The 23,038-nt window shown below is 41.2% G+C and overlaps 1 protein-coding gene across 1 annotated transcript in view; it reads right to left on the bottom strand.

Annotated features, from left to right (window-relative positions):
* Positions 1-19,569, bottom strand: part of LOC124035303 (guanine nucleotide-binding protein G(i) subunit alpha-1) — a 75,455-nt gene extending 55,886 nt beyond the window's left edge. Inside the window, exon 1 of the mRNA XM_046348770.1 lies at positions 19,102-19,569. Coding sequence (XP_046204726.1) covers positions 19,102-19,219 — 118 coding nt within the window. The 5' untranslated portion in view covers positions 19,220-19,569. The remainder of the gene's footprint in view (positions 1-19,101) is intronic.
* Positions 19,570-23,038: the final 3,469 nt, after the last annotated feature.

Below are 23,038 nucleotides of genomic sequence, written 5' to 3'. Positions count from 1 at the left end.
ATAGACTTGTTTATACTGTATTATTGAATGTATGTTTGTTTTACTCCATGTGTAACTCTGTGTCGTTGTATCTGTCGAACTGCTTTGCTTTATCTTGGCCAGGTCGCAATTGTAAATGAGAACTTGTTCTCAACTTGCCTACCTGGTTAAATAAAGGTGAAATAAAAAATTTTTTAAATTAAATTCTATATAGTCAACACTACATCACTGCACTCGGTCCTCATCTTTGTAAGTCATCTTGATTTTTCACCTGTGTCTTGTATCAGTTTCTTTATAAAAACATTTAGTGAACTCCATGACAATAGCTAAAGCAAGGGGTTATAGCAGCAAAGAAGTAAACTACAAATGCATGCTGGCCCAGACATGCCCTGAGCTTGTGATGTGAGCGCAACTGGAGTGAAAATGGATAGGCCTCTTGGCCCAGGCAAATTGGGAATACTTTGCTCCAGCTCTGCTCACACTCTCTGATCCCCATACTGCTGCTGCAGTGAGCGTAATGTGCAATGTTAAGGTCTCCTACTCTGACCATGATGTTTGATATTAGCTAACGCAGGGTGGTCCACTGTGGAAAAAATATGGGAAAAAACTCTGGCTATTACAGACAGGAGGTTGGTGGCACCTTAATTGGGGAGGACAGGTGTGTGTTAATGGCTGGAGTGGAATGGTATCAAATAAAACACAAGGATTCCATTTGTTTGATGCCATTCCATTAGCTCCTTTCCAGCCATTATTATGAGCCGTCCTCCCCTCAGCAACCTCCACTGGTATGTACTCATGAGCTTATTTCAACTGTCATACCCCATCAGGAATAAAAAACATAAGCTTGTTTTACTGTTTGGAAACAAAGTACATGTAAACAAACACTATAGTCTCAAAACATGGTTAAAACTACACATTTTTATTTAATGGATGATCAGTCCTTGCATCCATAGCTCTAACAATTCAAAAGAGGTTACATTTCTCCAGCCCTATCCCTCTGCTTTTTACCAGTGGTGGTGATAACACTATTGTTTTAACTGCTAACCAAAAAAAAAAAGAATCCCAACTCAGAGTAGGTTTTAGAATGATGTTTTAAGACACTTCCCAGACAAACTGAGCCAGGACTAAAAACAGCTCAAAAAGGTATTTCAGCTAGTAATCACGACAGTTTGCGGTAACGCAAAGGAAAACTAGTGATGACGGCACTCATTGGTTATTCTTCCTCATTTGCAACAATGTCAAACTCGATGAGGCGTTGCCAGATGTGAACTCTATAGCACAATTTAGACCACGACAGTGAATGTGACTGTACATTGAATGTTGCAATGGTAAACCTTTTGATAAACAGTGCCTTCGGAAAGTATTCAGATCCCTGGACATTTTCCACATTTTGTTAAGTTACAGCCTTATTCCAAAGTGGATTCAATAAATTTCTCCTGTTTCCATTGATCATGCTTGAGATGTTTCTACAACAACTTGATTGTTGTCCACCTGTGTTAAATTCAATTGATTGGACATGATTTGGAAAGGCACACCTGTGAGTGTATTAATTATATATATACACACACACACACACACACACACACACACACACACACACACACACACACACACACACACACACACACACACAGGTGTGCCTTTCCAAATCATGTCCAATCATATATAGCAAAAACCAAGCCATGAGGTCTGAAGGAATTGTCCATAGAGCACAGAGACAGGATTGTGTCCAGGCATAGATTTGGGAAAGTGTACCAAAAAACTTCAGCAGCACTGAAGGTCCCCAAGAACACAGTGGCCACCATCATTCTGAAATGGAACAGGTTTGGAACCACCAAGATTCTTCCTAAAGCTGTCCGCCCCGTCAAACTATCCAATCGGGGGAGAAAGGCCTTGGTCAGGGAGGTGACCAATAACCCGATGGTCACTGATAGAGCTCCAGAGATCCTCTGTGGAGAACAACTCTCCCCTGCAATCAGGCTTTTATTGTAGAGTGGCCAGACGGAAAAAAAGGCACGACAGCCCACTTGAAGTTTGCCAAAAGGCACCTAAAGGACTCCCAGATCATGAGAAACAAGATTCTCTGGGTCTGAAACCAAGATTGGCCTGAATGCCAAGCGTCACATCTGGAGGAAACCTGGCACCATCCCTACGGTAAAGCACGGTGGCAGCAGCATCATGTTGTGGGAATGTTTTTCAGCGGCAAGGACTGGGAGACTAGTCAGGATCGAGGCAAAGTTGAACGGAGAAAAGTACAGAGAGATCCCTTGATGAAAACCTGCTCCAGAGTCCTCAGGACCTCAGACTGGGGTGAAGGTTCACCTGCCAACAGGACAAACGACCCTAAGCACACAGCCAAGACAACACAGGAGTGGCTTCAGGACAATTCTAAATGTCCTTGAGTGGCAAAGCCACAGCCTGGATTTGACCCTGATCGAAATTTGTTGGACAGACCTGAAAAAACCTGTGCAGCTACGCTCTCCATCTGCAGAGAAGAATGGGAGAAACTCCCCAAACACAGGTGTGTAAAGTTTGTAGTGTCATACCCAAGAAGACACAATGCTGTAATCTCTGCCAAAGGTGCTTCAATGTACCAAGTAAAGGGTTTGAATACTTATCACATTTACATAGAATTTGAGTTCATAAATTAGAAATAAAACAATAACTTTTTTTCTTGCCTAATGTTGACATGAATAACCTTTTAACCAATTCTGATATTTTGAATGCGATAGGCATATTGCACTGAATCATACATGGTTGTTAATGGCAGAATTTGGATAACACCCTAACTCTAAATCACTTTGGCACAGTAGGCATCAAATCACTTGTCAATAATGTTGCAGAAAATGTTTGAAGGGTCTATCATTTTCACCGAAAACAATCAAAGGTTAACATAGGCCCTAGGATGCTTTCAATTGCCCAAAGTATAGACATCTAAAAATAAAATACAAGTGATATTGCACTCCAAAGGGATAAGTTGAACTAACATGTAGGTTAATGAAATAATCAAAATAAGCCTAGTTGATACGTATTTTGCCATTTCATGTGAATTAGGCCTCATGCGAAATCGTTGTCAAAATACTGTTGCATATAGGCCTAGATTATTTATGGATCCGTCATTACAAAAGACCCCCCCCCCCCAAAAAAACAACAATTCTACAATTACAATTGTGCAGGAACCACAGACTCACTTCCTACTTAATATGTCAACTAGATGGAACTCATAACTAAAAAGTAGATTCATGCATAGCTTTTATTTTTACTCATACGAGTAAAATGTTTATTCTCAGTACTTATGACCAATTTTCTATACTTGAGACACTTTGTGGATACAGCACCTGATACTGCAATTAAGCCCTGGCCTAGAACATGCAGAGAACCCAATAGCTGGGAAAAGCTGCTTTAATGCCAGAGACCCTACTGGCTAATTGGGGCAGATTCACAGCAGTCAGGTAAGTTTGGTTCACCCAATCTTAGAGCTGAAGTGACTTCAGAAACTGTTCCACATTTTGTTGTGTTCCAAAATGAATTTAAAATGGATTACATTCAATATGTGTGTCACTGACTTACAATACCCCATAGTCAAAATTGAATTATGTTTTTAAAATTTTTGACAAATAAAAAAATCAAAAGCTGAAATGTCTTGTTAATAAGTATTAAATCCCTCTTATGGCAAGCCTTAAGTTCAGGAGTAAAAATGTGCTTAACAAGTCACAAGTTGTATGGGCTCAATGAGTGCAATAGTGTTTAACATATCTTTTTTAAAAGCAGATGGAATTAAAAACATACTTTATTGGCTGTGATAGGAGAAAACGGTTATGCCATAACACTAACCTAATTGACAGAGTGAAAAGGAAGCCTGTAGAGAAAATAAATATTCCAAAACATGCATCCTGTTTGCAACAAGGCACTGAAGTAAATCTGCAAAAAAATGTAGCAAAGCAATTAACACTGTTTTCAGGAGAAAAAAAGTTGTTTGGGGCAAATCCAATAAATTACTGAGTACCATTCTCCATCATGTTATGGGTATGCTTGTAATCATTAAGGACTGGAGAGTATCTCAGGATAAAAAATATTAACATAATGGAGCTTAGCAGAGGCAAAATCCTAGAGGAAAACCTGGTTTATTCTGATTTCCAGACTCCGGGGGATTAATTCCCCTTTCAGCAGAACCATAATGTAAAACCAGTGGTATAAAGTACTTACGTACAAATACTTTATAATACTACTTAAGTAGTTTGTGGCATTTATATTTTTGCCAACTTTTACTTCACAACATTTCTAAAGAATATAATATCCATACATTTTCCCTGACACCCAAAAGTACTCGTTAATTGGACCATTTTCATGTCAAAATGTAACACGCTTATCAACATAACATCCCTGGTCATCCCTACGCCTCTGATCTGGCGGACTCACCAAACACAAATGCTTCGTTTGTTGGTGTGTGCCCCTGGTTATCCGTCAATTTAAATAAAAGAAAAACATGGAAAATGTGCCATCTGGTTTGCATAATAAAGAATTTTAAATGGTTTATACTTAAGTACATTTGAGCAATTCCATTTACTTTTGATTCTTAAGTATATTTAAAACCAAATACTTTTAGACTTTTACTCCAGTAGTATTTTGCTGGGTGACTTTCACTTGACTCATTTTCTATTAAGGTATCTTTTACTTATGTATGACAATGGCGTACTTTTTCCCCAACACTGCCTAAGACAAGGCCAAATCTACACGGAAGTTGCTTACCAAGTAGACAGAGAATGTTCCTAAGTGGAAGAGTTACAGTTTAGACTTAAATCTACAGCAAGACTATAGATATGATTGTCTAACAATGATCAACAACCAATTTCACAGAGCTTGAATAATTTTGAAAAAAAATAAGAAAATGGGCAAATGTTGTACAATCCAGGTGTGGAAAGCTCTTGGAAACTTACCCAGAAAGACTCATCTGTAATCGCTGCCGATGGTGCTTCTACAAAGTATTGACTCGGGTGTGGGTACTTACAATATGTAAATGAGATTTCTGTATTTAATTTTCAATAAATTTCCAAACATTTCTAAAAACATGCATTCAATTTGTCATTGTGTGTAGATGGGTGAGAAAATATCCATTTTGAATTCAGGCTGGAACAACAAAATGTGGAATAAGTCAAAGGGTATGAATACTTTCTGAAGGCACTGTAGGAGAGTTCAGTTCATCCCCAAGCCTTAGAGCCAGGTAAGTTTAATTAATAATGCCTAGGTCTTCCAGCAGCAGTCAGGTGAGTGGTTCATCATGCCCCAGTTGCGTTTGTTCAGCCTGCTGTTGACCTCACTGCTGGTAATGTGAACCAGCCTGTGCATGTTGCCAAGCAACCGCCAACCACCAACTGGAGAGACAGGACTACCAAATGGCTGAGGGAAGTGACTAACACAATATACTCAAAGATATAAATGAAGTTCATGGGTAAAAAATAAACTTACATATTTTTCTAATTGATACAGAATATTATAATCCCTGAAAGGCAATAATAGGAAATGATCAAAGTAATATGATTGTGTCTCTGGTTGTATTTATTATACTGAACAAAAATAAAACTCCATGTGAAGTGTCATGTTTTTATTTCATTAATTGGTAGTTAGTCTTGTCTCATCGCTGCAACTCCCCTACGGACTCGGGAGAGGCAAAGGTCGAGAGCCATGCGTCCTCCAAAACACGACCCTTGACACACTGCTCGTTTAACCTGGAAGCCAGCCACACCGATGTGTGGGAGGAAACACTGTCCAACTGACGACCGACGTCAGCTTGCAGGCGCCACAAGACACTAGAGCACGAGTCCAGGAAATCCAGGCCAGCCAAACCCTCCCCTAACCCTGACGACGCTGGGCCGATTGTGCACCGACTCATGGGTCTCCCGGTCACGGCCGGCTGTGACACTGCCTGGGATTGAACCGGAGGCTGTAGTGACACCTCAGCACAGCCTTAGACCACTGCACCACTTAATGAGCTGAAATAAAAGATCCAATAAGCACAAAAAGCTTATTTCTCAAATTTTGTGCACAAATTGATTTACATCCATTAGTGAGCATTTTTCCAAGGCCAAGATAATACATCCCCCTGGCAGGTGTGGAATATCAAGACGCTGATTAAACAGCATGACCATTACACAGGTACCCCTTGTACTGGGGACAAAAGGCCACAAAAGAAAATGTGCAGTTGTGTCACATAACAAGTCACGTGCAATTGGCATGCAGACAGCAGGAATGTCCACAAGAGCTGCTGACAGAGAATGGAATGTTAATTTGTCTTATATGTCTAACCGGCTTCACAAACTCAGACGACCATGTAACCACGCCAGCCCAGGACATCCACATCCGGTTTCTTCACATGCGGGATGGTTTGAGACCAATCACTCAGACAGAAATACTCCTCAGTTTCATCAGCTATCTGTAATAAAGCCCTTTTGTGGGTAAAGACACACTAATTGGCTGGGCCCGGCTCCCCAGTGGGTGGGCCTAGGCCCGACAATGGCTGTGCCCCTGCCCAGTCATGTGAAATCCACAGATTAGGACCTAATTTATTTATTTCAATTGACTGATATGAATTGTAAACCCAGTAAAACCGTTGAAATTGTGTTTCTATTCTTGTTCAATATATTTACTTTTCTTTGGTCTTTTGTGATATTTGTATATTGTTCTGTACAATGTTCGTGTGATAAAATAAAAATATTTATGGCCATCCAAAGTTTAGGCTAAATCACAAGTTTAGGGAAGAAAGACTGGGGTAGACATTTCCTACAGAGGCTTTGGGTAGCACTTTTTGCAACAGATGTGTGTAATGTAGCTCGTCATGGCCCTCAAAGGCAAGCATGCCAGGTACACTGGCCCCTTTCCAATTTGCCTAACACTGCAACAGATCCACCACGGAAGATGCCATTGCCATCGCTATTCACACGACCGTAGCACATCTGGACAAAAGGAACACCTGTGAGAATGCTGTTCATTGACTACAGTTCAACATTCAACAGTAGTGATGCACCGATATGACATTTTTGGCCGATATTGATATCCAATATTTCCCTTGCCAAAGAAAACCCATACCCAATATTTAAAAAATGTGCGGCCTTTTAACAATTTAACTGTACTAGAATGCTCAACACACACACGGACACAAAGGTCTAAGGCAATGCGTGTCTCAGTGCAAGAGATGTCACTACAGTCCCTGGTTCGAATCCAGGCTGTATCACATCCGGCCGTGATTGGGAGTCCCATAGGGCAGCGCACAATTGGCCCAGCGTCGTCTGGCCAGTCATTTTCAATAAGAATTGGTTCTTAACTGACTTGCCTAGTTAAATAAAAGGTTGCACACACAAACACTGACCAAAAAGTTATTTTATTGGAATTTATATATGTCCCCAACTAGGGGGCACTATTTTTAATTTTGGAAAAATAACGTTCCCAAAGTAAACCGCCTATTTCTCAGGACCACATGCTAGAATATTCATATAATTGACAGCTTAGGATAGAAAACACTCTCAAGTTTCCAAAACTGTAAACATATTGTCTGTGAGTATAACAGAACTGATATTGCAGGCGAAATCCTGAGAAAAATCCAATCAGGAAGTGACTTTTTTTGAAACCCCTGTCTTTCTATGCATCCCTATTGCCCATTGAAAGGGCTATGGAACCAGATTTTATGTGTCTTCCCTAAGGTGTCTACAGACTTTAGACGTAGTTTCAGGCCTTTATTTTGAAGGATAAGCATAAACGACTACATTGCGTCAGTGGCAAGCTGAGGGCTCTCAGAGTGATTCTTGCGTAAAAGACAGAGGTAGTCATTTTTCCTCTCGCTCCTACTGAAAAGCCAATTGTCCTGGTTGATATATTATCGAATAGCTATTTGAAAAACACCTTGAGGATTGATTGTAAAAAAACGTGTGCCATGTTTCTGTCGATATTATGGACATAATTTGGATTTTTTTCTGCGATGTCGTGACCGCTATTTCCGATGGATTTCTCAACACAACGTGACCAACAAAAGGAGTTATTTTGGGTATAAAAATAATCTTTATGGAACAAAAGGAACATTTGCTGTCTAACTGGGAGTCTCGTCAGTGAACACATCCGAAGATCAAAGATAACCAGTTAATTTGATTGCTTTTCTGATTTGTGAAAAAGCTTCCTGCTGCTAGCTGGACATAATGCTATGCTAGGTTATCGATAAACTTACACAAACGCTTGTCTTGCTTTGGCTGTAAAGCATCATTTCAAAATCTGAGATGACAGGGTGATTAACAAAAGGCTAAGCTGTGTTTCACTTGTTTTAATGAATATGAATATTTTCTAGTAATATTTTTTGACCGTTGCGCTATGCTAATTAGTGTAGTTGATGACAATTCTCCCAGATCCGGGATGGGTAGTTCTAAACATAGTCAAAACCTATTTCTTTCACTTACTTGCTGTGCTGTTTTGTTGTTAATTTATTTCATTCTCAACCAGGATTTCTATGAAACACCGTTTGGGTCTTTGAGTGTCACATAACACTATTTGACATGTCATATTACACTATTTGACATGTTATAAGCTTGTTGACCAATCAGGACTTGAATATGACTGCACGTCACAATTTAACACGTTCATACATTTTTTACGTAGTTATTACACCATCACTCGTATTCCATATGTCACAACGATACATCGATACGTATGCTATGATGCTGGTAAAGTTGTCTTGTGCACCTACAGTGCTGGCCATAAAAAAAGCTAGCTAGCTCATGGAAGCAAACAATGTTCCCCAAAAACATTGCAAAACGACAATCTAGGTGTCACCTAAAATAACCCTCATTTATAAGACAGTCCTTATTTGATTATGTGAAGCTAGCCACAATAAGGATTAGCCACAATAGCGGACTTTGTGGTTAGCCTTCAAAATAAAAGTATGGCATAATTCTACTATTTGTATTCATTTGCATCACTGTCAATGGCATACTTTTATTTTGAATGCAAACTGCAAATTCCACTATTCTGCCTAATCCTTATTGTGGTTAGCTTCACAACACATAACTGTTAAGTGACTGTCCCACTGGATGTCATAAGGTGAATGCACCAATTTGTAAGTCGCTCTGGATAAGAGCGTCTGCTAAATGACTTAAATGTAAATGTAAATGTAATAACCGTGTCGAGCCTGACTAGCCAGATAAAGTTAGCTTTGGGCAACAGGGTTAAGTAGCTGGCTAACTATTTATTTTCATAAACTGAAGTTCAATTTCAAAAGGCAAACAACAATGCTTACACACAAGGATTCCTAAATCATTGCTAAGAATAACGAAAATGACTGCAGTTTCTACTGGTCATTGTTTTCAGGCTGGTTGTATTGGTGCTAGCTAGGTACCAAGCTAAAGCTAGCTACCCCAGAAGTTGCGGTCAAATCGATTGCGTTATTACCAACACGGTATTGTAAACATATCGTTCGTGGCTGGTGCTACTGTATCTTTTTTGACATGTAAAGACCCAAACGGCATTCTTTAGTATGTATGTCATGAAGCGAATAGAAGTGACGAAATTACTGTGCAACTCCGGTAGGTCAACATCTGAAAAATAGCGTGGTAGTGTGTACCGGTGCTCGACCAGTCGGCTAAAACCAATATCACCCACGACAGAGAACTGCTGATTGTCAAAGGCAATGAATTCTATTATCTTGACTTCAATGGATTTTGCATTCAAGTAGTCTCGCTGAATTTCTCTTGCTCTTTCTAAATGACTGCTCGACTTGTTGACTGCTCGATCCAAACAGCAGACATTGTGTGGGCTAGGTTAGGAATGCTGTGTTGCACAACATTTTACGTGGCGTTATTACGTCATGTACCTACGTTATATAGGTATGCACGGTAGCTTTGACATCAGTTTTTAACATCGGTGTTAAACTAGATAATCGGGCCGATACCGATGTTGCCATTTTCAGCCAATATCGACCAATTCCGATATGTTCACCGATATATTATGCATCCCTATTCAACATTATTGTCCTCTCCAAGATCGACACCTAGATCAGAGCCCTGGGTCTGGACACCAGCCTCTGGCAACTGGATCCTCGACTTCTTGACTTGCAGACCGCAGGCTGTGAGGATTGGCAAAGCTGATTGTTGATTTCAGGAAGCAGAAGAGGTTACATTCACCGATCTACATCAATGGGACTGTAGTAGAGACTCACAAGTTCCACATCACCGAGGACTTACCATGGACCAACACCACCACTTGTCAAGAAGACAACAGCGTCTGTACTTCCTAAGGTGGCTGAAGAAGTTTGGCATGCCGCCCCAGGTCCTCTCCAAATACTACAGCTGCACCATTGAGAGAGGGCCTGATCGGCCTGGTACGGGACTTGCTCCATCCACAACCGCAAGGCCCTCCAGTGGTTGGTGAAGATAGCCCGTGCTTCCACTCATCCAGAACATCTACTCAAAACGGTGCCTGAGGAAGGCACGCAGCATCATCAAGGAACCCCCACACCCCAGCAACGAGTTATTCTCTCCCTTAACATCGGAGCATGACTTCTGATACAAACAGGCTTAGAAACCGTTTATGGATAAATATTTGACAGACAAGACACAGTGTGTGCTTTCTATAATAGAATAATAATAATAATAATAATAATATAGCTACCCCAGAAGCTTTCTGATGGTGTCAAGTCCAGTTTCCTCTACTATGAAAGGTGTACTGCAGGGGTCAATTTAAAACCTGTTCTCTTCACAATTTTCATAAATATTTGTCTATGTATTATATCCTGTAATATTCATCTGTATGCAGAACATAAGTTTATGTATGCCATTGCACCAAATGTTTGTTGACCAAGCTGTTAAGAGTTGCAATCCGATTGCTACATACAGAAACCTTGTTGATTTAAAACTTGTACTTAATGCGGGCAAAACTAAATAGATGTTCTCTAATTCACAGAAGTATTTGTCAGATGGGCTACATATTCACTCATTGGATGGTTCTTTCATCGAGTGGGTTCCCGTCTATAAATATCTGGGTGTTTGGATTGATAAAGATCTAATGTTTAAAAATATATACATACTGATGCTAGTTAAGAAGCTACAATTTAAAGTGGACTTAAGAAATAAAATGTTGCCTCTCCATGAACAGCAGGAAGCAGATTGACTGCACAATGTTCCTGCCAGTTCTTGACTATGACGACACCATTTACCAGAATGCAGCAGCCACTACTCTTAAACCTTTGGATGCAGTCTACCATAGCGCACCTAGTTTTATTACAGGTGAGTTTTGATACTCATCACTGCATCCTGTATCAGAGGGTCTGCTGGACCTCACTAAAATCCCATAGATCACTTCTTTACTCCCTTCTCGTTTACAAAGATCTGATCCACAAGCTTCCAACATAGCTCACAAAAATATGAGATACCAAACCAGTTCGAATGAGAGGTCCTGCTCGTCTCTACAGTTTGGTAGTTAACTTTTTGTTAACGCAGCACAGTTATGGAATACCTTATAAAACAAATTACAACCTGGATTCCCTGGTGCTGATAGGACAGTTTAAAAAGCTTGTTGAATAAGTTCACTGAAGAGTGCAACGGTTTCAATTGATTTGTACAACTTGTTGTAATAACCTGATACAATGCATTTATAGCCATCTTGAAGTCATTTTTTGTTGTTGTATCGAATTAATTTTTTTGGTCCTCAGGGCACCATTACAAAATGAGACAGGTCTCAAATTGAGTTCCGCTGAACATGTAAAAGTTACTAAAAAATATCTACAAGTGAGACTGCTGAACACTTGAACGATGACCTGCTCTGATTCTCCGCACATTAGCACACGTCACAACTGCTGCTACCAGACTCCTATTAAACACTTGACCCCCAATACACATGTAAATATTGTTCTATAAAATTGTGCCTTCCTGTACTATACTTAAGCTGGTCATTTATGAACATTTGAACATCTTGGCCATGTTCTGTTATAATCTCCACCCGGCACAGCCAGAAGAGGACTGGCCACCCCACACATGCTCTCTCTAATTCGCTCTTTCTCTCTCTCGGAGGACCTGAGCCCAAGGACCGTGCCCCAGGACGACCTGACATGATGACTCCTTGCTGTCCCCAGTCCACCTGACTGTGCTGCTCCAGTTTCAACTGTTCTGCCTTGTTATTATTCGACCATGCTGGTCATTTATGAACATTTGAACATCTTGGCCATGTTCTGTTATAATCTCCACACGGCACAGCCAGAAGAGGACTGGCCACCCCACATAGCCTGGTTCCTCTCTAGGTTTCTTCCTAGGTTTTGGCCTTTCTAGGGAGTTTTTCCTAGCCACCGTGCTTCTACACCTGCATTGCTTGCTGTTTGGGGTTTTAGGCTGGGTTTCTATACAGCACTTTGAGATATCAGCTGATGTACAAAGGGCTATATAAATACATTTAATTTGATTGATTTGATTTAAGCTAAAATGTTTATTATATTCTGCAATTTACTATGTTCGTATTCCTATTTTTTTAAATTTACCATTCCTTATTGTTGCTGCATTGTCAATAAGGAACGTACGAGTAAGCATTTGTTTGATGATGTATACCATGCATATTCCGTACATGAACTCAGCAAAAATAGAAACATCCTCTCACTGTCAACTGCATTTATTTTCAGCAAACGTAACATGTGTAAACATTTGTATGAACATATGATTTAATAACTGAGACAAACTGAACAAGTTCCAGACATGTGACTAACAGAAATTGAATGTGTCCCTGAACAAAGGGGGGGGGGGGGTTGTCAAAATCAAAAGTAACAGTATCTGGTGTGGCCACCAGCTGGATTAAGTACTGCAGTGCATCTCCTCCTCATGGACTGCACCAGATTTGCCAGTTCTTGCTGTGAGAGGTTACCCCACTCTTCCACCAAGGCACCTGCAAGTTCCACATGTCTGGGGGGGGGACATAGCCCTCACCCTCCAATCCAACAGGTCCCAGATGTGCTCAGTGGAACTGAGTTCGGGCTCGTCACTGGCCATGGCAGAACACTGACATTCCCGTCTTGCAGGAAATCACGCACAGAACGAGCAGTATGGCTTGTGGGATGCTGGAGGGTCATGTCAGGATGAGCCTGCAGGAAGGGTACCACGAGGGAGGAGGTTGTCTTCCCTGTAACGCACAGCGTTGAGATTGCCTGCAATGACAACACGCTCAGTACGATGATGCTGTGACACACCGCCCCAGACCACAACGGACCCTCCACCTCCAAATCGATCCCGCTTCAGAGTACAGCCCTCGGTGTAACGCTCATTCCTTTGATGATAAATGCAAATCTAACCATCACCCCTGGTGAGACAAGTGAAGAGCACTTTTTGCCAGTCCTGTCTGGTCCAGCGACGGTGGATTTGTGCCCATAGGCGACATTGTGGCCGGTGATGTAATGCAGGTCCTCACCAGACAACAGGCCTACAGACCTCAGCCCAGCCTCTCTCAGCCCAGCCTCTCTTAGCCTATTGCGGACAGTCTGAGCACTGATTGAGTATTCCTGGTGTAACTCGGGCAGTTGTTGCTATCCTGTACCTGTCCCGCAGGTGTGATGTTCGGATGTACTGATCCTGTGCAGGTGTTACATGTGGTCTGCCACTGTGAGGACGATCAGCTGTCCGTCCTGTCTCCTAGTAGCCCTGTCTTAGGCGTCTCACAGTACGGACATTGCAACTTATTGCCCTGGCCACATCTGCGGTCCTCATGCCTCCTTGCAGCAAGCCTAAGGTATGTTCACACAGATGAGCAGGGAACCTGGGCATCTTTCTTTTGGTGTTTTTCAGCAGTCAGTAGAGAGGCCTCTTTAGTGTCCTAAGTTTTCATAACCATAACCTTAATTGCCTACCTTAATTGTCTGTAAGCCATTAGTGTCTTAACAACAGTTCCACAGGTGCATTAATTGTTTATGTTTCTTTTAACAAGCATAGAAAATAGAGTTTAAACCATTTACAATGAAGATCTGAAGTTACTTGGATTTTTACAAATTATCATTGAAAGACAGGGTCTGGAAAAAAGGGACAATATTTTTTGCTGAGTTTATAACTAATAAAACTTTAACACTAGACTACTGGAGTTGTCAATGGACATTCTCTGGGAAGCCAGGGTGTGGAGGCGGAGTCTTTGCATGTAAACACACCACACAGACAGCACTCCTGAGCCCTATACTACAAATCAGGTTTGAGGTGTTGGCAAAGTAACTTTGGTCCACTGAGTTCAAAATGGGATAACCTGTACCACGAAAGTGGCTTACCTTTTATCCAGGTACATTTCTATAGCAATGAATCCTTCAGAACTAACCTGTTCCGAGGCAGGCTAATACAGGGCTAACTCCACTTATCCTGAATGAAGTGCCTGAGACACAAGTTGAGGACCAATGAAATCTGATACCCTCCCGTTCACAAAGATTGTGTTATCACCCCATTCATTTGAGAAAGACAACAGATTAAATATGTTATTAATCAAATGTGTGAAAAATATTACTGTTAAAATACCTATCACATTACACATTTAGTATGGAAGCAAATGCTGTCATTACTACGTTTTCACACGATTGCATTTAGAAATCTGAGAAAGCCAAACCAACAGTGGCAACCAAATATAGACATAATGGATGGCAGTTCCCATTCAAGTCAAGACTGGCAGCTATTGCTAGCGTACCCATGAGTCGAACAGTAAAAGTGCCAGTGTTACAGGTTCCACAACCCTTTTATGGATTACGTCTATGGCCACAACACAACAAGCTGTTCCACAGATAGGAGTGATAGGAGTGGGGGAAAAAGCACTTGTGCATTGATAAGCACACTAAAGACTACATTAACGATAACCTGAGTACATTTTTTTAAAGACAGCACTTCTAAATGCCTATATCACACCATAGCCTGCTGAATTTGAAAGATACCCTTTCTTTCAGTTACAAGCCCCAAGCAATATCCACCGTTGTAGTTCGGATGAAGCCTGACCTGGAATGTGAGGCGAACTGAAGCTGGCTATTAGGGTTGCAAAGGGTCGGAAACTCGCAGGTGAATTTCCAGAATTTTTCCATGGCAAGTTTAACCCAGGAATTTTGCTTAAATTCATCAAAAAAAGTTAGCTTATGACAGTGAACCTTTTTTTGTGGGGTACACAAGGCAATTCTAGGTCTTGTGGCATATTTTAGTTAAACTATCCCCAATTCAATGGAATTGCAACCCTCTGCATGCACAGTGCACTCTTACATCACATGTACAGCTGATTCTCAAGAGCTTGCACACTAATGAGCTATTGAGCACACACTACTAAACTCTGAGCCAAGGACTACATGCTTCCGGGTAAGTTTTGATTACAATACTTGGTGGGGTGAATATATTTTATATGACATACATTATTTTTTGTTAACTAGTAAATAGTAGCCTACAGCAAAGTGTAAATAATTTCTAACTTGTTAGTTTTTGCTAGCATGTGGGCTTTTAGCTTGTTTGAGCCTGTTAACTGAGTGTTAATTGAACTGCTTCCATTTCTTACAAATGAGTTGTTTAATCTAACTGCTAAACTATTTATCTGTACATGGAATTGTATTTGGGTTTTTTTTTTACAGGAAAATGCCACGGTCACTATCTGATGTGTGGAGACATTTCACTGCAGCTATTGTAGAAGGAAAATCTGTGTACATTTGCAAATACTGTGCCAAATCATGCAACAAAAATGCAAAATCATCTGGCCAAGTACATCAAGTGCCCTCAGGGCTCACAACAAGCAACCTCTGACAAAAGTCGCTTTGGATAAAAGCGTCTGCTAAATGGCATATATTATTATTATATTATTATTAAGTCCCTCTACTTCTATCAAGGTGAAAATGATGAATCAGACACCTTATCGATAGCAACAGCTCATGGTCCTCCCGGAATCAGAAGTTTGACTCAATGGAGGAACGTAGTCAGAGAAATGCTGATGAATGTCTTGCTCGAGCTGTGTATGCAACTGGCTCACCTCTGATGCTCACAGGCAATGTGTATTGGAGGAGATTTCTGAATGTTCTTCGCCCAGCATACACCCCTCCAACCAGACATGCTTTATCCACTCATTTGCTGGATGCAGAGTTCAACAGACTACAAGTGAAGGTCAAGGAAATCAGATAAAGCAGACTGTATTGCAATCATCTCTGATGGGTGGTCGAATGTTCGTGGGCAAGGAATAATTAACTACATCTTCACCCCTCAACCAGTATTCTACAAGAGCACAGACACGGGACAAAAGACACACCGGTCTTTACATTGCAGATGAGCTGAAGGCAGTCATCAATGACCTTGGACCACAGAAGGTATTTGCACTGCTGACAGACAATGCCCACGAACATGAAGGCTGCTTGGTCTAAAGTGGAGGAGTCCTACCCTACATCACACCCATTGGCTGTGCTGCTAATGCATTGAATCTGCTCCTCAGGGACATCATGGCACTGAAAACAATGGATACACTCTACAAGAGAGCCCGGGAAATGGTTAGGTATGTGAAGGGTCATCAAGTTATAGCAGCAATCTACCTCACCAAGCAAGGTGAGAAGAATAAGAGCACCACATTGAAGCTGCACAGCAACACCATTTGGGGTGACGTTGTCATCATGTTTGACAGTCTCCTGGAGGGGAAAGAGTCTCCAAGAACTGGCCATATCAGTCTGCCGATATGGACAGCCCAATCAAGAGTATCCTCCTGGATGATGTATTTTGGGAGAGTGGTAAGCAGCCTGAAACCTGCAATATGGCAGTTGTGCCAACATATCTCATCAGCCACCTGGTTGAAGGGACTTTGTGGATCTGAGGTTCTTTCCCCTGTTGCCTCCATCATCCTCCAAATCCCACCAACAGCAGCCGCCTCAGAGCACAACTGGTCCTTGTTTGGGAACACACACACCAAAGCACGCAACAGGCTGACCAATACAATGGTTGAAAAATTGGGGGCCACCCGGGCAAATGTGAGGCTTTTTGAGCCAAACAACAAGCCATCCTCAACAAGGTTGAAAAGTGACAGTGAAGATGAGGCCTCTGATGTTAAAGAAGTGGACATTGAGGAGGAAAACATGGAAGCCTGAGAGGAAGACAACCAAAGCTTTAGTTTCTATACTATCATTTTACAGATGTATGTCGAAAGATGCGATGGATCATTCAACATTCGTAACTAAATTGTTTATTTTTTATTTCTATTGGAAGGATTTAATCATTTGCAATTATGTCTACTTATAAGGTAAAAGATTTATGTTTCTGTCTCCATATGGTATGGTAAATATATGCAATGCAAAAAACTGTTGTTTGCACCTCTGAATATTCCCCAAAATGTGCAACCCTACTGCCTATCTTTAAAATAAATAAAACATTTAATATTTTAATAGTACACACAAAACATACATCTATTCGAGAAGCAAACTGAGAAACATAATAAATGATAAAGCCTGACCATCACACAAATAACGTGGGTACAGACAAACAGACACATTATTATGCTGTGGGAATCTTAGTTAGAACTATTATTACAGCAAAAAGGAGGGTGGAAGAAGCCATGTCCATTTTCAGCAAGAGTTTAATGATTCATCTACTACGATTTGTCATATGGCTCAATTCCAAGTCTAGCTAGCTAGCTAACTATATGACTACTTAACCATAGGATGAATTCATTGCAGTTTTGTAGCCAGATTAGCTTGCCAGATACACTACATGGCCAAAAGTATGTGGACACCTGCTCGTCTAACATCTCATTTCAAAACTTTGGGCTAACCCAGATTCGTCCGTCGGACTGCCGGATGGCGAAGCATGATTCATCACGCCAGAGAACACGTTTCCACTGCTCCAGAGTCCAATGGCGGCAAGCTGGCGGCAAGCTTTACACCATTCCAGTCGATGCTTGGCATTGTGTATGGTGATTTTAGGCTTGTGTGCACTGCTCGGCCATGGAAACCCATTTCATGAAGCTTCCAACGATCAGCTCTTGTGGTGACAATTTGGAACTCTCTAGTGAGTGTTGCAACCAAGGAAAGACGATTTTTACACGCTAAGTGCTTCAGCAGTTGGTGGTCCCGTTCTGTGAGCTTGTGTGGCCTACCACTTTGCGGCAGAGCAGCTGCTGCTCCTAGACATTTCCACTTCACAATAACAGCACGTACAATTGACAGGGGCAGCTCTAGCAGGGCAGACATTTGACAAACTGACTTGTTGGAAAGGTGGCATCATATGACGGTGCCACATTGAAAGTCATTGAGCTCTTCAGTAAGACCATCCACCCCAATGTTTGTCTATGGAGAATGCATGGCTGTGTGCTCGATTTTATACACCTGTCAGCTACAGGTGTGGCTGAAATAGCCAAATACACTCATTTGAAGGAGTGTCCACATACTTTTGTATATATAGTGTAGCTATGAATCATTATTTTTCAAGCTATCTGAGTGCACACACAGCTGAACATTTGAGAGCCCTTTGTTCAATAAATCAGGGTCAATCAGAATAACCTGGCTGTAGTAGCTCAAACGGCTTTGCTAAGGCAGTGCAAATCAAGACAGGATACTTTGGTTTACTAGCTAGGTAATGTAAACCACCTAGTTAATCTGATCATTGAGACTAACATTAACGTTAGTTAGCCGTGACACCTGAGTCACTGAGATACCTAGACGGATTTAGCTAGGCGTTTAAACTCAATTCCACCATTTACAATGGAGTTGAGCAGCAACAATAGTTGCAATAGTTCAGTACAATAGTATATGATAAAAACAATTTCATGTGACGTCAGAGCTCTAGTCCGCTCACACTAATCCCCGCTCAACTCCATTGTACATCGTTGAGTTTAATCGGATAGGGATTAGCTAGCCAATAAGGCTAGGGATAGTTACCTAGCAAGCTTAGTTAGTTCATTGTCAGTAGGACTAACTCAACAGGACTAGCTAAATAGCTAACGTTAGCTAGAAATTTGAATGTGTTCATTTTTATTCCATTCATAAAAAGTTGCCAATATTGGCACTATCAAACCCTTGTACACCACCTGTATAAAACTAGTTAACATTAGCTGGGTATATAGCTAGCTAGTTAACCAAGGTTAGCGAACTAGCTAATTTTTAATTCAACCATTCATTCGTTCAACACTCAGTCTTGGTCTCACCGAGCAGAAGCAGTTTAACCTCCCGTGCTGCTTTTTCCCCGTCGTCCCGTAAATTTCGGTCGATCATTTTACTGCGCTCCTGCGCCTGTTTATCATCCGTGCTCAGAGTACACCCCATCTTCAAGCCGATTCCCAAAACGTAACAGTTATAAAGACCAAATATATACAATGCAATAACATGCACAAGCTAAAACAAGGAGGTTGTCTCCCTCTGAGATTCAAACACGCCCTTGCCTCGCACCCAGTCTAGCCAAATAAATTGTTTCTCAGCCTCACTTCTAAAATTACTTTCCTTCAAAAAAGCTTTTCGTTGTGGTTTCTATTTATCTTCTATAACGATTTAAAGGTACTCAGATGATCATTTCACAATTTTAAAAAGAGCAACGGTTAAGCAGCATTTTTTTGCCTGTTTGAGCTGTTGATCAATGAACTGTTTCCCGTTGTTCACGTACCCGATGTCTGCGCATGCGTGATAGCGCGCAGCCCTTTGCTCAAAATTGTATTTTCTGTCGGCACAGTGGCAGCTGGCCCAAAGATTTGACTATATACCCTACAAACAGTGTAGATACAGTATCTGGATGAGGGTCCATTTCCCTGTTCAATTGCACTTTAATAGTCATTGATTTAACATCATCAATGTTCAATTCTAATTTAGAAAATGCTAATAATTCACAATATAGTTGATAATGTGTTGATATGTGATTATATGCTTTATAATGTCAAATGCATGGGGTTGACTGTGTAGGGCCTATGGAGAGGATCCAGACAGGCTAGCCAGCGTAATCTAAAATGGATTATCGAGAGTTAACGGAGACTAATGGAGATTAGGTATTAAATTAACTAATGAATGCCTTCATTTGCATAACTGATGTTTGTTTGTTTGTTGGCTGCTGCGGGGCATTGTGCCCAGTCAAGATGCTCAGTCATTTAGATGATGACATGTTGTAATGTTTTTATGGATCCCAAGACTCCCTGAAAAACAGTGTTAATACATCTGAATAGTAATATATCTGAAGACGGTAGCCTATGTTTCAAAGTCATATGTTGGGCCAAATTTCAAATCTACATTCAATGTGTGTGTTTGTGTTCATACGTAGTAGATGTTTTGCGTGCAAGTGTTTGTGGAGATTTTAATTCATATTTCATTTATGCTGTCATAGTAACTGACATAGTTTATGAGCAGGAGTGGATTTGCATTGAAAGCTACTGCCATAATAATAAGAGTTATACACAGCAGCCCTATATAATGTCAGACAGAGATGCTATTCAGGGCCATTGGTTGAAAGCAAAAATAAGCTTTCTTATTGAACATGTTCAGGTAGTAGCCTAACTTCCTTTTTCACTGTTTCTACACCTTGCCTACTGACATGACCCTGACATAAGGGACATAACCCTTGGGTAGTTCTTCACTCCAACCACATCCAGAGGGATTAGACATTCAAATGACTGTATCCTGACAGATGCCTAATGGATCATAGAATACAGAGAGAGTGAACCTCAATCATAGAAGTAGAATGAGTAGAATGGACAAAGGACGTTCCAATCTAAGCAACTCTTTGTGGTGTGTGGACCACCACAGTCATACTGGGTCACGGCTGACTATTTGGAATGTTTGATTATCTCATCTTTGCTCAGAATACTGTGCCTCTTTCAGTTCTTCACACATGCAGCTATGGCATATTACAGATCCATTAAATATTATGTAAAAAGGTGGCTTCATTCTATTGTTTATATATCTATGGCTTCACCATAGATATAGTCACACAGGTGCAATGCTTAGATATATAAAAAAGGCAATGGGAGATATGGTCATAATCCTCCTCCTTGCTTTACATGGCATTTCCATTTCAGATGGGGCCTTACATGCAAACAAGTGGCAGAATTATTTTGATCCATCACATGGAAAGATTTTCCTAAGCAACCACACAGGATTGGAGAGCACAGACAAAAACAAAGATTTGGTAGGGCTCAACACAAGGGGCTTACATTTCAGCACAAAGTCTTTCCTTTTTCTCTGTTGTCACACATTTCTGTGCCCTCATTAGATTTATAATCTGAAGGGACAATTCACTGCTTTTAGACCTCAAATTCATTATCTACAACACCATACCAGTGTCTACTTGCGTTTGAGTAAACAAACTTGTTATAAAGTATAAAGATGGTCTGTGATTTTTAGTGAGATTAACACCGTGAGTTAAATCTGTGAATAGGAGTTGTACCAGTTTCTTAGGGGGCGAAGACAGGACAAGAGACTTGTTTAGTTATACACAGGCTTGCCATGCGAACAACCCTATCACTAAGGTTCCAGTTAAGCAGTGCTTTCTTTTAGCAGTAAGTGATTGCACCCCCAGTATGTGTGTATGTGTGAGGTTAATGGAGAGTTTAAATTAGTGCCTTGCTAGCACTGTGGTACTTATTATGCTCCCAAGAGAACATGATCTCCACGTGGGACTGACTAGAGTGTGTGTGTGTGTGTGTGACGTCTGTGTAATGTGCACAGGGTCCCACAGGGTGGAAAGAAATGCACAGACAGCCCAAAATGTTTCTATTCAATTTCCTTTAGGGCTCCTTTAGGGGTTACATAGTCTTCCCACTGAGGGATGAGATTCCTCATTCTCGACCCTCCCTCACAATCTCTCTCCACCTTTTCTCGATGCTCTGTCTATATCCATTTCTTCTGTCTTTTTTTCTACTCTACCCCCTTTGCTCCCTCACTCCAGGACCAGTAACTCCTTGCTATACAGCAGAGGTGGCTAAACCAGGTCCAGAGGATCCACAGTATGTGCAGTCGTGTTCCAATCCAGCTTTAGAACATCTGAATAAATTATTAATTGACCATGGTTAGTGTATTATTTAGATCAGTTGTGTTAGTAGTGCTGAGCAGGAACAAAAGTTGTCACAACCACAGCCCTCTAAAACCAGGGTAGGCCACAAAACATTTAACTGCAGCTTTAAACTATTTTGTTTAAACTATACCAAACTATACCAGACCATGGTGCTTGCCTACGGAGCTGTGAGGGGAACGGCACCTCAGTACCTCCAGGCCCTACACCCAAACAAGGGCACTGCGTTCATCCACCTCTGGCCTGCTCGCCTCCCTACCACTGAGGAAGTACAGTTCCCGCTCAGCCCAGTCAAAACTGTTCGCTGCTCTGGCCTCCCAATGGTGGAACAAACTCCCTCACGACGCCAGTACAGCGGAGTCAATCACCACCTTCCGGAGACACCTGAAACCCCACCTCTTTAAGGAATACCTAGGATAGGATAAGTAATCCTTCTCACCCCCCCCCTTTAAGATTTAGATGCACTATTGTAAAGTGACTGTTCTACTGGATGTCATAAGGTGAATGCACCAATTTGTAAGTCGCTCTGGATAAGAGCGTCTGCTAAATGACTTAAATGTAAATGTAATGTAAATGTCTATACCCATAATCCCATGTCATTATTCAAGTACACTAACAAGGTGCGTTGGGGTTACTATGAGAACAAATCACTGTCTGAGAGAGTAACTCAGATGTTTAGGAGGTTGAACTGCTAGTTGCACCATCACATGGTGTTGTGAAACAATGTCCCTTTGTGGTAGTAATATGATTGATTTGTGAGTTGCCCCTTGCACACCCTATAATTCTGTATTTCTTTGTGACTAATTTGTATACAGGTACTCCAGAAAAACTACATGCCTGATTAGCAGAAGAGTGGCAACCCTGATTAGAAGCACCTGCTGCTGTGTGGTTCTTTACAAATGCCTTTTTGAATTCAAAGAAAATTGTACCTACACACTGAAGAAGGCGGTAAAGCTGAAACGCTATCCCTGATCTTTTTGAGTGCAAAGCTATTACACCTCTTTGTTAATAAGATGAACAACAGCCTGGTGAGCATTTGGAACTGAGGATGTCACCCCTTTTCACTAATCTTGACCATGTTTCTACTATAAATG

This window comes from Oncorhynchus gorbuscha, linkage group LG01, assembly GCF_021184085.1.
Source record: "Oncorhynchus gorbuscha isolate QuinsamMale2020 ecotype Even-year linkage group LG01, OgorEven_v1.0, whole genome shotgun sequence".
In the NCBI taxonomy this organism is placed as follows: Eukaryota; Metazoa; Chordata; class Actinopteri; order Salmoniformes; family Salmonidae; genus Oncorhynchus; species Oncorhynchus gorbuscha.
The sequence above is the reverse complement of the archived record's forward strand: the minus strand, read 5'-3'. Positions and strand labels throughout refer to the sequence as shown.